Here is an 18,001-nt window from a genome sequence, read left to right as displayed (position 1 = left end):
TTTACCATTTCCAGGCATACCCAGTTTTGGACAAGCTTTGGAGAAGCTTTCTGATGCAAACTGATAAATCCCCCTCACTCTGAACTTGATATGAAACTTGAATAAAAGGTATTACAATGCACATTAAATACTCATGATAAACAGTTATCTCCTTGTTTTCCAACAAAAGACTTAATGTGTTAAGTGTGTGTTTATCCTTGTGAACTTTCTATTTCTTGCCCTGTGTTATGGATGTTATTGACTGTGTGTATGTCCTTGAGTAGAAAATACTTGTTGCCTGGTTTTATTGAAAATTCAGCTCACAATTGTCCTGGTCTTGCAATGGTATATATTTACTAAATTTAAATACTTCTGTTTAATGTAATGAATCTCTTGGCTGATTTTTTTTCCCATTTATAGAGCTGGGTGCAAGGTTTGCCCATTATTGATTTTTTTTTTTATTTTTCCTCTGCCGTTTAGAATAAGAAGGATAGGAAACCAGATGCAAAATACCATTCTTTGCTGAACCTATATAGAGGGAAGCATGGAAACATTTACAGGTACTGAAAAACAACCTTTCCAGTATAAATTGCTCCTTTGTTCTTTATGAAGAGAACATAAAGTATCCAGTAAAGAAAGTTGCATTTCTCAGGTTTCACTACACACAATATTTGCATAACTTTACTCACTGTTTTACATCATAGTATCTTGAATTTAGATGGCATTGGTATTGTTAGTGTATGTGGGGAGGAGATGGAGGATGCTTAAACCTCCTCCCTCCAATGACCCCCATCTTCCTTTCTGCCATTCAAGGAGCCCAACCAGACAAGAAAATCCTCAAGTTCTCAGAGTTAGGACCATACCAAGTGCTGAATTTTCAGGTAGTCTTCACTGATTGCTGCATAGTCACTGCAGAAATTACCCAACCTACACAGCAGATTCCAACTACTAGACAGTTTTGAATTGGCTGTGTAGGGCTGAGATTGCACCTGCAGTAACCCCAGATATCCCCTGTGGAAGGCACCAGTGCATGGACTTGCCAGCTACTGTTATGCATTCATAGTGCTTAGCAGATTGCATTTTGTTTGTTTGGTTGGTTGGTTTGGTTTTTTCTTTCTTTGTTTGTTTCTTTTTATTCTGATAATCTCTGTAATAGTTATTACAATGGTTAATTTCTTCTGATCCTGTCACCACTCTTGCTTATAGCAATTACCAGAAATTATTATGTTAGTGAGTATTCTAGGCGTCTCTCATAAGAAGCAGCACTTATAGTTGGCATTACCGACTAGGGATGTTAAAACAGATATGCTTACATAGGTTTGTATCCTTTTCAGGCCAAAAGAACAGTATTTTACAGCATGAAATCTGATATTAGAAAGTCATCTTGCTGTCCTTTATTAGTGCTGGTATGACCTTGGCTTTGTATAACATGTTATTATTATAGGCTTATTTATGAAAACCTAGATGGAGAGCTTGAAGAAAATCTTGGTGAGTTGGTTGTGAGAAATAATTTCTAAAAAAAAAATTATAAAGAAAGTTATATTTAAGATATATTTTTAATTTTTTTATTTTAATCCATCACTCTTCTGATATTTTGAAATTGGGATTCCAGTAGTATGTTCTAGCCTTGGGACTAGAACTGTGCTCTGGCCGGTACGTGAGCTTCATGCCCTCCTCCATTTGCTGATTTTCAACGTCTTTGGACACAAAACCACTCATAGCTAAGGCAAGGTCATAGAAAAACTCATGGAAATGGTTTGACATTACATATTGCTTTTTACTCTTAACATACTTCCTATGTTGCACCAGCCAGAGCTGGAACATGAGCACAGTGTTCTTGATGTTTGAAATGCGCTGTTTTGAAGAGCTGTAAGAGCTGTGCTCATTGCTTTACCCTTTACTAAATCACATGGCACCAGTCACAGGTTGATCCAGTCCATATGGGTGTGCTTAAAATGTCAAGTGTCCTTGTCAAACAGAGGTTCCTCTTTGAGGAAGCTGTGAATGTGAAGGAAGTGGGGACCCTCCCCAGGAGTTTTGTATTTTAATCTGTCACCTACAGTTTAGTTCACCAGCAAACCTTTCGTAGAGTCAAAAAAGAAGGGACACTCATTCTTACCTGTATTTGAACTAGGAGGTCCAAAGCAGAATTTTCTTAGGGATACATTTCCAGATTTGTCTCCTTTCTTCGAGGAAAGTTGGAAGCTGTGTTCCAGGTCACTGTCTCTCAATGTTACTACATTGTCAACACATTTGCTTTTCCAGGTCACTGTCTCTCAATGTTACTACATTGTCAACACATTTGCTTTAATACCATAAAATAATCCATTACTTCTTACTCTGATTTCACAGGCTTAATGTTTCGAAAATGTTTGCTGTGGAGAAGGATAACTGGGCTCAGTCATGCTCCTCTTGCTGTGCAAGCACTGGCAAGGCACAGCCCCTTGTCCTGAGGGGACATTTCAAAGCAGAGGAGGTGACAGGGGGAAGAGTCCTGGTGGCCTCTATGACTACTACAGGAGGTGTACCTGTAGTAATGAAGTAGCTTAGTAATAGTGAAGCACAAACTTCTAGTAACTTTACAGGAGATACCATCTAGCTTTTGGAAATGGTACATTTCAATGCATTTGTCTGGCCCCATTGCAAAGGTGCAACGGATTTGGAGAGTGAATTCTTAAAAGTCACTGAAACTCTCAGAATTTTCATCATAATAGTATGATGTGGGGTCCCACAAGTTTTGTAATGTAATTTATTGATGTCAGTGCTGATTATGCATGCAAATGACCTAAATATTGTTACTGGTTGTGATCTCCCTGAAAAGGTCTTAAGTTACTATGTGCATTAGTAGCAACTGCCATGTATTCCTCTTTGAAAAGGGATGCTAGTCTTGGGAATCAAAATAATTTTTTAATCTTTTAGCTTCACAAGAAGTTCCTTATAACTATAACCACTGACCCAATGAGCCAAGTACCTCCATCAAATGTTTCACTTAATGATGTCTTTTATTGCAGTTCAGTGACCCAATTGACTGAGTAGCTGCATGGTGAGCTAAGTGCCTCTGAAACCTCAGCAGTAAAACTTTTTGCACATCAAGTGCTGTGAAAATGTTATCCCATGACTTAACTAGGCATTTTTTTTAGTCTAGTTTAGAAGAAATTACATAGTAGCAAAAAAAAAAAAAAATCAAGAGAATTGGTGGGCGTCAACCTACAAGCAATAATCAAAGATCAGTGTGGTTTTACTTTGTTTTTACTTGGTTTTACTTGTGCTTTGGTTTTACCAAGCACATCTCTGTGATAAGAACTTCAACAGCAAATACAGAGTGAGACCCATTCCTAACCATGCAGTCCTCCCTCCTGGCTTTTGCAGAAAAATGTGCCCTTGTGTGGATTAGCTTGTGGAGTTCACATTTTGAAGTGTGTCAGTGAACGGAAACCAAATAAACCATGTTATGTGAATGGGTTGTGGAAATAAACTTCTGCGTAATAACGGGAATTGGTTCCTCAGAGTCATTCTCAGCTTGTTTGTTTGCTCTAACTGGAATTAATTATTTTTCTTTCACCTTTGTTGTGGCCTTGCATGGCTTCTCATAAAGTTTTGCCTTTAAACTTTTCCACTCTTACTGATCTGTGCAACAGGTGTGCTAACTACCTTTTAGCAACTCAGCCTGTAAAAGGAGAAAGATTTCCATCAGTGATGTCTTGTTGGTTGTACCCATCGTACACTTGTCACGTAAGTGTGGCTTGTAAAGCAACCTGGGCTGGGGCACAGAGATCCTTTTGTAGTTTCTGAGGTACACGGTGCCGAGGGGAATGAGGCATGGCAAAGCTCTGAAACTCAAGGGTTTTATTTCAGGGGAAGTTCAGATCCTTTAAGATCAGTTTTGTAATGCAAGCTCAGTTTCTTGGAAAAGGCCCCGCTTAGTTTTACGTTAATAAAAGATGCGTATTTGGCTTCATGTCAGAAACAGGAATTCAGAGAGTTTGAAAAACCTTTGAAGACTGTTACAGCTGTAATTGGTGTGTTTTGTCTTGGGTGGAGAATTTGAAAGGTTTATTTCGAGAATATACACTCTTAAGGGCAGGAACTGTTACTCATCTGTGTTTGGAAAGCAGCACCAACACAATCTGGATAACAATAATACTACAGAAGGTTGATAGAACAATTAAAGAGTGGAAATAATGACCTAAGGGAGGAACACTTAACTTAGCACGCTGAAGACTGCATATTGTGCGTTTGGAGAAATCTGAAGGGAGAGAGAGAGAGAGAGAGAGAGAGAGAGACTAATACTCTCAGAAGAAACATGTTGAAATCTCTGCTTACATTTCATAGAAATGATATCAAATAACTCGAAGAAAAATCCTTTGAAACGGAAAGAGGGAATTTGTCCTCATTTGTGTTTTCTCCCGGGAGAGCTTGCCTCGTTCTTTGGTTCTGTCTCTTTCCTTCCTAAGTACCTTGGGACAGGGGGAGTCTGTCAATAAAACACCATCTCCAAAGCCCCACATTATTTGTGAATGTCAGGAGATGCACACAAAAGCTGCCTGGTAAATCCAATCTCCCAAGGCTGCCCTTTCAGAGCAACCTGGATGCTCTTGAGCCAGCTACTCTCCCTCCAGTCCAGGGTGGATACCCCAGAACATGTCACGTCCTGACACTACTCATCAGCTGTTTTTTGGGTTTATTACAGGTTTTAAATGTTATTGTGACGGTCATGTTTCTGGAACAGCACAGGATGTAGGTCAGCCTTGACTGTGTGATACAGGTGGGAAGATGAAGGCAGCACATCCTGGGGATTTTCTGAGATTACAGGGGAGTTCGTGACTGAAGAGAATTAGGGATTCCCAGGCTATCTGCTCTGGATCTCCAGGAAGCATCTCTCAAACAAGCTGAACTACACATCTGAGCCTCAAATACCTCATGACTGACAGATTTATTGAAATAGAACAGAATTTTGTCTCTCTCTCTCTTATCTATCTTTTTGTAAATAAAAAGGAATTTTTGCTTTTACATATATCTTCTGAGACATGTCAAGTATGTCTGTATACACACTTCTTTCTAAAATAGTTCTTTAAACCACAAACAAATTATAATTTTCTTCCTGGCTACATTAGTTTGTATTGTATTACAGCTTTCATGAGAAGGCATTAAAACAAAGCAGAACAACTACAAAGTAACTGCCAGGAAGAAAACAAGGGTTTTCCAGTGTCTTTGGCTTCAATTTTATCACCCTAAAGTGATCATTTCCTTTCTGGAGCTTTTTTTCTTGTTTTGTGTATATTATTTCTGTGTGTAGTTGCTCACATGAAATCAACATCCTAACAGTGCCAAAATGTAAATTTAAAAATTAGATGAGAGGTAAGTTGAGGTGAAGCTAATAGCATCAGTACAGTGATCCTTTAGTAAATCAATTAAAGTCTAAATATCTGAAAATATCTGTTATCAAAATTCTGTTATTTTCTTCACAACTCCCACAGTCAATAAATGGACAATGATTCTGTGTTATTAATCACTTCCAGGTATATTAACAGGGGAGCACAGTTCTAGAACAGCAGATAATCTCTCTAAATCTCCCTCCTCTCTCCATTTCCAGACTGGCAGCTGCTGACGCCGATGTGCTGTGCCCTCACACCAGGAGCAGTCAGGCTGTGAAGTGCTCACTTGCAGTAAGTGCCCTGTTACCTCCTTGGAGTTGTTGCTCCATCCTGAGCAAAACATTACTGAGACATCACTGATGCTGCTCTGCTGGACTTTCTCAGGACTCTGGCACACCAGGTGAGGTACCAACCAGTTTTTCTGACAGCAAGGAAAGGTGACTCAAATATGTCACCATACAAAGTACTGTGGGTTTTCTTTTTAGTTTTCTTTTTTCCCCCTGCAGGGGGCCCAAGGGGCAAAGTGGGGTCAAAGTCTGATAACTAAAAAAACAAACAACAAACCCCCAAAAAACAACAACAAAAAAAGAAACAAAAAAAAGAAAAAAGCAAAGAAAAATTTTGTTCCCTCTGCTCTTTTTGGCAATGACTGTTTTCTGGTTGTGTTGAACAGTGCTAAGTGTGTTGTTGGCGAAAAAAAGTCTGTCTTAAAATAATTTAATCCCAACTCTGATGCCACTCCTCTGTTTAGATTCTAGTATTAATATTTCTGTGCTGTTGTTGAACTAAAATTCTTGTGTGTTTCCTATCTTCTCTCTGAAAACAATGTTTGGTAAGAATTGTTGATTATTGTTTGGGTCGAGGGAGCTGGTCAGTGCACTGATGGTGACCTTGTCTTATTTTGGCTGGGGTTTCTTCAACCTGGTGTGACCAGGCCCAGCAGTCATTTTCCTGTTTTGACATTTGTGGTCACTTTGCTGCTTCAGACATGTAGACAATATTATGTCCTTGACTTGTCCCACTCCCCAACCTATAAGAGACTCTCCTGAAAATTCTTACATGTTGGCATGTTGGTAAAGTTGACTTACGAGTTTTGGTTTTGATAGAAAGAAAAAGAAAATTAAAATAAACACGAGTAATGTGAATGGGGGTGGTGGGAACCTGAGTGGTACAAAGGAGTGGAAAGGCAGCAGGAGGCTCAGGTGAAGAACGAGGGCTCTCACTAGGAGTGCATGGGGAACATCAGCTGGGTTTTTAGTAATGCAAGTGAGCAGAGGAGGGATACTGACATAAAGGAACAAAAATCGTGAGATGTGCCCCAGCCCCCCCTTCTCCTGGTCAGCACCTCCCTTAGCTTCAGCATCTCAGGTTCTCTACGCAAAGGCATGCAGGTTTTGGGGGGAGGTAGCAACTCCAAATCCAGATATTGTGGCAATCATAGGGAAGTGGAAGAGTAGGAGTTTGCTGTGAAATATTTCAACTGAATTTGCACAGTGGAAAAACAATTTGACATAGTTTGTGAGGCAGCTGTAGTGTTTGATTTTTAAATAAAAGCATACTCCAATAATAATCTTTTGTTTTCACAGAATGAGTTGAATGAATTGATTAAACATACTCAATCAATTATTCTATGTCAAGTTTTTATCTGAAATTTATATACATTGTAAAGTAAAACTATGTTTATTAAATGAAAATTAAAACCAGTATCACTTACTGTGGCAGGTCCCTACAATACACACATGATAATTTATTCAGGCCTTGTTAATACTTCAAAGCAATGATAATAATCCAGCATTTTTTGTTTAGTGTTTTTTCCTTTAGATTAAAAGTGAATTATTTATGGAACATAAATATCCTTGTGTCTCCTCTGTGTCCATGTGCTTCCTTTTTATTTTACTTTCTTTTGGAGCTGGTCCTCCCCCATTATTACTTTTGCTTTCTACTGTAGTTTTTGAGCTGACCATAATAGACATTTCTTACTGTGGAATTCAAACACGGGCAGTCCTACAGACCTTCTCTTAACATACAGTTGTAGTGTGCTGCTTTGGTACAGGAAGCAGAGCACTTTGCAGAACTTCACTTCTTTGATACATGTTGGTTGAGATCAAGGTGTAAAGAGCAGGAGAGCTGTAGTGATGTAGTGCAAGGTATAAACACCGAGGTATTGATTCAAAAGGCCTGCCTCACTTTTCTGCTATTCTGCACCAAACTTCTGCTTACACCAGTGGAAGGACGCCACTGTGAAACAGGAATCGAGCCATGCAGATGACTGAAGCTTGGTGTCCCCCAGGGAGCAGTGCCTCATAAAATATTTGATACAGGAACAGAAATGCTGGATGTTCGAGCATGTTTTAGGAATTCCCATAGGTGGCACGTGGTGTGTGTGCACGTGTATGTAGGCGTGCCAGCAGCTGCTGGATGGCCATCAGCAGTCTGTGTTGTACAAACAGTAGCTTGCTTGGGGTCCTTCCCACAAACACGCTTTATTCCCTCTGCTGCAGAGTCCCTGTTTTCCTATATAATTGCAAGTGACAACCTGGATTGGTAGTATCCAGCAAATGCTCAGCAGCATCAGTCACAGGGTGATTGATGTGAATGCCGCACAGGGAGGCTCTTGCTCTGTGAAGATTTGGGTTTGCAGCAGCATGAGTAATCAGTGTTACTGGAAACAGTCTGACAGGCTGATCCCAGTCTGAGAGGCATTTCACCCTTTTGTAGGTGATCCTGAAGCATAGAAGGAGCAAGATATGAATGGACAAAATTGTGACTCCAGAGCTGTTTGTTTTGACTTGTGTTTTATTAGAAACTAATGGTAAAACTTGTAGTCCTTACTGAGGCAAGGCTGCAGGGGGCTGAGCTCCTGTGAATACAGAGAGCATCAGGAGCCTGTGCTCCACCATCTTGCTTTACCTCGTGTCTGAATTATCCACTGGGGTGTGCACAGGACATACATTGCACAAACTGCCGTAAGCTTGATAGTTAATGTGGGACTTAAAGAAATTACAGTGAATAGGAAACAGGGGCCAGGACCTTCCTGGAGCAATAGTGAAAACTCACCTGGTATTGCAAGTCCAAGCTTGCATGCCAGACTTCAAGACTGTTGGTAACATGTAGAGGATTTTGTTATGTAGAGGCACAAAACCAACAGGTTTGCAAAGCATGTTTCATGTAGAGAACCTCTGTCTGGTCCCATTGATGCGGGCCCATTGATTTCTACAGACTCAAGTGCAATTGAATTTGCTTGACTGACACAGAAGTATCTGGGTTCATGCCAGCATCACAGAGTAATACAGATCTAGGATCTGATGCCCCTAAAAGTTTATCTGCAACCTTCTTAGTTTGCTGTTAGTTTAATGCTCTTTGTCTGTCATTCCAAATTCCCAGCAGATGCACCTATAGAGAATTTCCCTGGAAAAAACGAGCAACTGTATCAGAGAAAACCAAAATGTTGTTTGAATATTGCAATGTATCTAGAATATGGGCTTCAAATTAGGGGTTAATATAAACTATTAGTCAGTATTCCAGGAAATTGTCAAGATCACCAAGTATTGTACTGACTTGACCTGTGTTACATTGAACTCACTCTTTCCATGTTTCCAATAAAAACATACAGCAGAACTTGTTCCAGAACCAGTGTCAAGCTCAGTTAAAAATAAATCCCCTCATAGTTTAAACATGCAGTGCGTATACTAAATATATTGCCCCAAAATATATCTCTTGTAAGGAAAACTATCTAAAATTTATCAACCCTGAAATCTCCCCTGAGTCTTATGCAAAATCATGGTTTTCCGCTATGATTCCTAAAAGTTAAAATAATCCTTCCTCACTTGTAAACCACCTAATCCTCTGTGTTTTACTCTGTTTTTATTGCAACACTAAGCCCAGATTTGTTTCGTTCAAGAGCAGGATTTGTAAATAACTAATTATAGCCCTGTTTTTTCCCCTTGAAGCATTAACATTTGGCACCTCAGCAGACAGCTCCGTCTAAACTACCAGACAGTTCAGGGGAAACAGCGGACTCGGTCTCAAAACAGTAGGGTACTGCTGACAAGCTCTCTTGGACCACTTCACCTCCTGCTCTCAGAACAGCAATCAGATGAGCCAGAGGGCAACTTTAGGAAAATATTTTTCTCTAGTAGCAGTAACATCTGTCTCCTTGGCAGCCTGTGCTGGCAGTTGTGTTGGAAGCTGTGGGTTTGCCCCTGGCCCTGCCATGTATTTACATTGCTGAGAGGTTATCCTGAGCTCTGCTGGATCCTGTTACCTGATTTTCTTTTGTTCTGTCATTTTCCCTCTCTGATGCTTTGGCTACTTAACTCTATATGGGTAGATGTAAAGTGAAAATTAATTGTGCAGTATGAGATCAAAAGCATTAATTTGAAAGTATTAAGTGGTAATTTTCTTTTTTATTAGAAATTCAGCTTTTCTGATCTGTTTTAGCTGTATTTATTTGGCTTCAGCCTAAGCAATTTCACCACTGCTGTCTGAGATTTTGAAGGTGCTGTTTCTCTACACCTGTGTCCTCCACTTGCATCAAATTCTCTTTTGGTACTCTTATTTCTCCTGCATTTTACTCTCCTCTTCTGAGTAACTGATTTTTGACTGGTGCTTCATTTCAGTGGAATACTGTTATTATAAAGACAATTATAAAGTAATCAGCACGGGCATATCAATATTTATTGAAATACTGAAAAAAAAAATTCCATTGGTGATGAGAAACTCCTGGCAAGAACTGACATGACAATATGTATTTCACCGATACAGTAAGAGAACTTCAACTTCAACAAGTAACTCACTGCACATTCTAAGAGTTGCATGGATTTAAATCCAAGGCAGCTGCAGAACATCTGTAATACAAATAGTCAGACTTTACAGATTGTCTGTTTACAAACACAGAACAATTATAATAAACCAGCCAAAGCCAAACCCTTTGAATTTTAGTCTGCTTTTAGTAATAGATCCTGTAATCAATAAGGCAGTCAGAAAATGCCTGGTTACAAAATAGTTAACAATTAACGCAAGCAACGTTTTTTGGTGATTTGTTTTGTTTTGTTTGTGTACTTTGGACAATCTGATGGGATTCTTGGAACCAAAGAAAGGGGCAAATATATGTTAGTTTATCTGAAATAGTTTCCATTAAACTGAATTGTTCTTTTCTTCTACATCCTTATTTTAATTCTTCTGTCCTGTATATAGATAAGGGTGCTGTGAATAGAGTTAGCAATATTTTTTTAAGCTTTTTTCTTAGTATTCAGTGAGATTCACTGTAGCATTTCAACAGGAAAAGAAAAAGAAAAAGAGAAACTACAGAATGCAAACACTTGAAATAATGCTTTGCTTTTCTTTCAAAAAGAATGCCCACACTTATCTCGTACACGTATTTCACAGCCACCATCAATAGCCTCCTGCATTGTACTGTTAATTTAGTTTGTTTGAGGGAGAAGGCTGTTATTTAAATAATGCTTATGGCTGCCCTGTGGGATGACTGAGGGAGCTGGGCTTGGTTTGCTCGTGGTCTGTATGGAAGTATAGTGCTTCGATACAAGACAGGCACGGAGGAGTCACAGACACAAGGCTTTGCTGTACTGGTACCCTATGCATGGACAGAATTTTAGAGTTGATTAATACAGGCAATTAAATTAGTGTGCTTTGTACTAATGCAGATGTAATAGCTGATGTCTTTGGTATACAATGTATGAACGTTTAGACAAAAGTGAGAGAAATGCACCTTTTCAAGTTCACATGAAACAGAAAAAGATATGACTCACATAATTTACAACAGATTTAAATAAACTACAGTTAGGATTATGAAGATTTACAGACATTTAATCAATTGAATGATTTTAATTTGTAAAGACCCTTCTGTGTCCCTGAACTATGTTCCACTAACTTGAAGACATGCTACAGTAAACACATATATTTGGCTTCTTCATTCTGGCTATATCTTATATAAAGATGAAACCAAAGAAAAATAAATTAGCATCATAATTGTCTACAGTGAAAACTATCATATACAATATAAATAAACTATTCAAAAGCCAGCAATCTTTATGAAAAAAATTAAAGTATTAGGATTTTATACAGTTTCTACAAGTGATTGTGCAGCCAATAATCTCAAAAATTAAAGTCAAAATGAAATACCCCTATTGATTTTAGTGTCTCACGACATACAGTAATTAAGTACTGGTAAAATAATTACCAATTTAAAAGAAATAATAAGGAAATCACTGCTCTGCAATTTTATCACAGTTTTTTCCCCACAGGACCTAAAGAATGTAAACACTATGCTTTGCTAATGTTAGAGATTAATACTTTATTTTGAAATGTATGTTGATCTACACCTGCACAGTTACCTTTAAGGGTAAAGAAATAAGGCAAGACTTATAACTGTGGCACTACATGTTAATACTGATATCTTCATTTGGACAGAGAGAGAAGTGTTTGTTCTTTTCTAATATTTGTTCTGCAGCAGACTTTGGCCTACATAGACACAGCAGTATCACTCTTCTTTCTTTGTGTAAAATATGTGTGTTACCTAACTTGAAAAACAGAAGGTTTCATTAGATATTGTATGTTTGAGTTGAAATTTGGTTTCCTAATTTCTGGCAATTTTAAAGATAATTTCTTAATAAGCCCCATGGCATCACCAGGTTGTACGATTCATTTGTCACTTCTTGCATCATGCAATGCATTTTTAAAAAATTTATCTTTAGCTTTTTAACATCAATATTTGGTGTCCTAATTTTTAGTTTCTTGTCAAAACCACTATCGTTTGGGATGGCTAAAATATCTTCATTTCCTTTATTTGGAAACAGCCATGAATATACAGCGGAGCCATATTTTAGCCACTGCCCTGGTTAAGTGTGTAGTTGAATTGGCTAATTTATTTTGGAATATTTCCTTAGCTATTTAATAGCCAGCCAATAACAGTAGCAGAAGAGGGATACTGCCTGATAGAACAACATGAACACGTGACAAAACAAACTTCAGAACATAGTAAGAATGCCAAGCTAACTGGATAACAGACTCTTCATAGCAGTGGTCTGCAGGCCTGAGAGACTGACAGTCAACACCAACCTCTGAGGATGCGGTGGCGACACTACACAGGCCAGCTCTCTCTTACAGATTGTTGAATGGATGCCACATCATTTATCACAGAAGAAGTAAGTGTTGGGTCCTTGGAAGGATGATAAAAGATGCTCCTGATGCAGTTTTGCATCTCTTATAACTGTTTTAGAAGTCCTGCTATACAGTGAAGGAATTTAGTGCACTCAAATTCCCCACTATCTTAGCTCGATGATACAGCTCAGTTTTTTCACCTAGGTTTCTTCATGTTGGCCATCAGCAGATTTAAATATACAAGGATCATTCTGTCCTTTTTCATATCGACACTGGTGATAGTATCCACTTGGTAAGTTCACTTCACTCCAGTATAAAGTCCTATATAGATTCCTTTGGGGATGCGTAGCACATGATTCACAGTTTGCAATACAAATACCCTGATACATCACTTATTTACTATTAGTATTTGATTATTATACCATTTCGCGAAGTCTTAAAACCACGTTTTAATTAGTGTTGCTCGGAGCAGTTCAGAATATGTTTGGGTTTTTTTTTTTTTTTCCTTGAAAGCAGAAGCTCTAATGGGTATAATTTATGCTCTCTTTGCATGCAGCATTTCAATGAGAAGGTTATTACATGGCACATCCCCGTTCAGGTGTTTGTAATAGAGGTATTCTTCGGCCTGCATACTGATGGCCCGGATTTCTGGTAGTCGCAGGAGAAGCTGCCCAAATTTGTCTGTTTGCTGTGGGTAATTACACATCGTGTAGTCCAGCAGAGCAGCATTCACTTGTTCCTGAACACCTTCCACAAGCTGGAAGTTCTCAAGATTTTTGACATCTGAATGATAATAGAAAAAAAAGTCACAGTTCAGTTGCATTTTAATTCCTGTTTACGAAGGCAGTGTTTCACTAAATGGATGTATTTTTTTTTGCCTCCTGACAAAAGCATACTTCACAACCTGCTGAATATTCAGTGAACCTTTTGCCAACTTTCCTGGGAAAATGATCACAAAAGAGCTTTAGCGGAGTGTCTTGTTGAAATTCTGCATATACCTCAAATCAATTAGACACCAATGGAGTCTGAGCAAGGTCAGCTCTTTTCATAGCTTACAAAAAGAAAGGTTGAGGATTCCTAAAGTAGAGGACCATAATATATTGCTAGCAAATGAGTCCCAAGAGGGAGCCCTATCTTTAACCTAGTATGTTTCACAATTCATATAATTCTGTATTAATTTTTCTGACCCAAGGTGAAATCTGTGTCCAGGGTATGATGTAGTTAATTCTAATAAAAAGTGACAGCGTTCTTGTTTCTGTTTGACATTTTCTAAATGATTCTGAAAGCCTTTGACTTGTCTAGCCTATGTTAATGAACCATCTGGTACACTCCAGTGACTGCCAAAATAATCTTCCCTACTAAAAACTCTCTAAAATATATATTTCACTGACTAATGATCTTTATAAAATGAAATCATTGTCCTTTGGGTGGAATACCAGATAAGAGTGGTGCCCTTTAACCTGAATATGGTTTCTGAAATCCAACACTGATTTTTTTTTTTTTTTGTATTGGACAGCAGGGCTTTTACATCAGCATGGCAGGTACAGTTTGTTCACTCTGCCTCTGTTTGATTATCTTCTGTTCCTATACAGCAAGTTCAAGCTCTGGAAATGCTGGTCAGAGATAAATGGCAGTACGTTATCTCCTCAGTGTTTGCTTCCTTGTGTAAAATCACTCCAGTGGCATTATTTTTGTCTGGAGAATGCAGAAGTTATTCTAAAGCTTGCAAATTAGAGTGCTGTTATAACGCTGAAAGAGTCAACTGATCAAAGTGCACTTGCTGGCAGAACTTGTTTTGGTTGGTGCTTGATCATTTTTACCATCAGTAGAGTACCGTAACAGTTTCTTGTAATACCAAAGCATGCTGCTACTGGGCATAACTATGCTGCTAATTCACTTTGAGTAAAGACAAATCTGTTCTATGGATGTTCTTGGAGCACAGGAGGTGGGGAGTTTGGCAGAATTTGGTTCATTGTAAATGCCAGCCTTTGATTGTAGGGGAAGTGAGTGTTTTCCTTTGCAAAACAGGAACACACGTTGGTCCCCCAATCTATAAGGAGCCTGGGAGGCTGTGTAAACTGGGTCTCACTGCACCTTTTCCTAGAAGTACTTTAAACAGAGCAAATATTGGTTCCTGCACATAACTGTGTGCTGGGACATGAGGGAAATGGTCGGAGGAGGCAAACATTGTCTTTGGGACAAGAGGATAGGAAAGATGCCAAGGATTGCAGTGGCAGCCTGTGGCAGCACGCACAGCCTCCAGAGCCCGAGTTACAGGCTTTGAGCAGGAGCCCCTCTGGAATGTGCTGGCTGCTGGCTGCGCTTCAGGTTCCCTCTTGCACGAGCGGGGGCGAGTGTTTCCTGCTGTGGTTGTTACTGCCTGCCTCTTTCCTGTCCCAGTTTCACTGTGGAAATAAAGCAAGTGGCTCCCGGACTTGTGCTGCTTGTTTGGGAACTGTAGACACGACATCCACCTAAATTCTGCTAGCTGGCTTAAGGAACTCACTAGTAATACTTAAATTATGTTGCCTGTCCAACAAGAATCGTCTGAACTTCGCATTATCCCGAGCAAAGAGAACTGGAAACTTCAAAGCTGCTATGCCTGGTCCCTTAGCTATTCAAACTCATTTATCCAAAGTCTTTTTGCCAGTGTCTCTGGAGATCTTTGGATAATCATGTTTTCATGTATTACACTGGACATTTTCTCACACAAAATATAGCTGCTTATTATTTTACATACCTACAGAAATCTCCCAAGGTATTTTGTAGCTAGGGTAACCTGGTTTAAAAATTGGGTGTTCTAAGCATATTTTTATGAAGTTAAGAAAGAAACAGTATCAACTACCACAATTAATTTAAAAAGGTTGTTTCAGATGCAAAATGCAATCATGAATGAATTGGTAGAACATAAGAAATTCTCCCAGAAAACAGGGACTATGCTGGAAATTAAACTGTGTTAAACAGCAAGATAAAATGTATGATGATTTCAGAATCAGTATTTTGAACCTTTTTTCCTCTGTTAAAAATAACTTTAAACATCAGGAAGTTTTAGAAACTGTTATCTGATTCAACCTCCTTTAAATTCAAGGGACATCTTTCTGTTGCTGTCTGAGTCCTACTGTGTATTAAATTGTCCTGGCTTCTTGGAAAATCAGGTTCATTATTATTTTTATGTTTTTGCATGGATCATATATTTATTGAAAAGTCACAAAATAAATTTTTACAGAGATTAAGAAGAAACAAAGTCTGAGAACCGCAAAATTTCCATGTTTTTCTACAAAAATGGTGAATTTAATGTATGTTTTTAGAGATGCATTCTGTTTTCAGCTGTATTGATACCATACTCAAAGTCAAGAAGAAACATAATATTTTATATTACATTACTCCCAAACACAGGATCAGTGGCTTTTGGCAGTAGGTGTACCTGTGAGCTGTACAGGTGTTCCTGTATGCCTGTCAGCTACTTGGCCTGGCTGAATTCCATGGAAGTTGCAGAACTACAGGGGAAGGTCTGTGTTGTTTTTCTTTTTTCATCTCAGTGGAAAGTTCTTTAAATACTCATATGTGGCAACATAAGCACTGAAGTCAGATATAAAAACAGGTTGATACTAACATTAAACAAAAAGTAGTTCTAGGGCTCTTCTATACCACATTCAGCCTGAAGAAATACTTTTAATGTCTTTCCTCTAAACAAATTTGTGATGAGGCTCAGTGCTTCTAAACAAGATGTTATTATTTAACCAGTAAAACCATGTAGAGATTTTCCTGACTTTCTATACTGAATCAGATACAGTCTGTGTGACTACAGTTTAGGACTGTGAATTATCACACAATTCATCTGTGTGTAGATCTCTCCAGAACTGCAATTATAATAGTGGGGATGTAGATGCAACCTGACGATTAGTTATGCATTTTGGAGTGAGCCTTCATGAAGTGACCAAGATCTCTGGATATGACTTTTGATAAGTGCTCTCATCTCACGTGCGTTAACGATAAATGCTGAAATAAAGCAAATGAGGCAGTCCAGACAGAGAGAGAAGTCAAAGGATATGTGCTGAGAGTACTGTGTGAGCTCCCCTGTCATCTCTCAAGCTCTTCAATGATATTTTGTATATCGCCAAAATAGGTTTACTGAACACATAGTTGCAATAACAATTATGTCATTCTTTCTGTGGGCGAATCACAAACTCTAGCTATACTAAAGATGAGTAATAACAAAGGAAAACATGAATATTAAGTTATTTCCAGTAACTTCAAGTTACGCAGGTAGAACAAGAAATGGTACAGTTTTCATTTCTGATGCTTAGTGCTAGCTAATAGTGATATAAATGAGATTAATAACTTTGGTTTTTAAGTAGATGGTTTTCCTGCGGTTTGGGTTTGGTTTTGTTGTCAGTGTTTATTATGTAATGCTGGCTAGACAGGCATGATTTAGTTTTTCAAGTATTTCCTTTGACTGCTAATGAGTTAACTTGGTGAGACATCAAGCAATGCGGGTGGAACTTGGCTGAAGGCAGTGGTGTACAATGAGCACAAAATCTGCTACTGATGTGTACAGCACAACAGTCTTCTATGTTTTCATATAATTCTTCATTCCTGTCTGCTTTTTAAAATTGGAATGCCTCTTATCAATCTTTACATCGATTAGTAACAATTTAAAGTACATATGTTTAAGCTTAATGCAAGAAATAATTTTCTGAGGTTCAGACGCTTGTAAATTAAATGAGTAGGAGTAGGTCCCCCCCTCCCACCCACACACCCTTTAAATCCTAGCAGCTAGAAAAATTGTTTTGTGTTGCTACAGTAAGTATCAGTCTCTTAGCTCTTCTACTTTATTCACTCAGGGACTAATTACCAACTTTTTACATGAAACAGCCTTACTGTGAGCTCACAGTGGGGCGCGCATCTTTTTCTATCCTTATTGAAAAGTAAACCCTTAGGTCTTCTGGAATATATTATATGTTTTACAAGAAATAGCAATTGCTTTTCTGTCATACAAAGAATTTTTGTTCTCTATAGCTTACTTTTGACGATTAAGACAAAACCAGTATTATAGCATGTCATGGTCTGCTCTGCAGTCACAGTAAAGATCTACCAGTATTCCCAGATATCCCCCCATTTTGATTATTTTCTACATCTGCCATAAAGCTGTGCATTAAGCTGAAACTGCATACAACATTCAACCCGAGGAGAACACTTTTGCATATTTTCCCCCAAAATGGGTCTGGTCTTTAGAGGGGGAATATTTAGGTTTCAGAGAGATTTTCTCCCTCTCATATTCCAAACATGAAATACTTAAAATTTGGTGGTGTACTAATCTATAGAGAGTTTCTCTTTGGTCTGGGAATTTTGAAAAGAAAAATGAAACAGAATGAGAGATTTAAATTTGAAAAATAGCAACTCCTTAGGAACAGCATAAATATTTCCCACAAAAAGACAGTTAAATTTTACTGCTCATGTCTTTTATTGGATATGTTTCTACACGAAGCAATGAAGAGACGTGAACGCAGACAGCTCAGCTGCCTGTC

The 18,001-nt window shown here is 38.4% G+C and overlaps 1 protein-coding gene across 1 annotated transcript in view; it reads right to left on the bottom strand.

Annotated features, from left to right (window-relative positions):
* Positions 1–9,756: 9,756 nt before the first annotated feature.
* The window catches only part of NR5A2 (nuclear receptor subfamily 5 group A member 2), an 89,212-nt gene continuing 80,967 nt past the window's right edge, over positions 9,757–18,001 (bottom strand). Inside the window, exon 7 of the mRNA XM_008926843.3 lies at positions 9,757–13,256. Coding sequence (XP_008925091.2) covers positions 13,009–13,256 — 248 coding nt within the window. The 3' untranslated portion in view covers positions 9,757–13,008. The remainder of the gene's footprint in view (positions 13,257–18,001) is intronic.

Source organism: Manacus vitellinus, unplaced genomic scaffold (genome assembly GCF_001715985.3).
Source record: "Manacus vitellinus isolate BGI_N305 unplaced genomic scaffold, ASM171598v3 scaffold_44_pilon, whole genome shotgun sequence".
NCBI lineage: Eukaryota > Metazoa > Chordata > Aves > Passeriformes > Pipridae > Manacus > Manacus vitellinus.
This window is presented reverse-complemented; position numbering and strand designations above follow the sequence as displayed.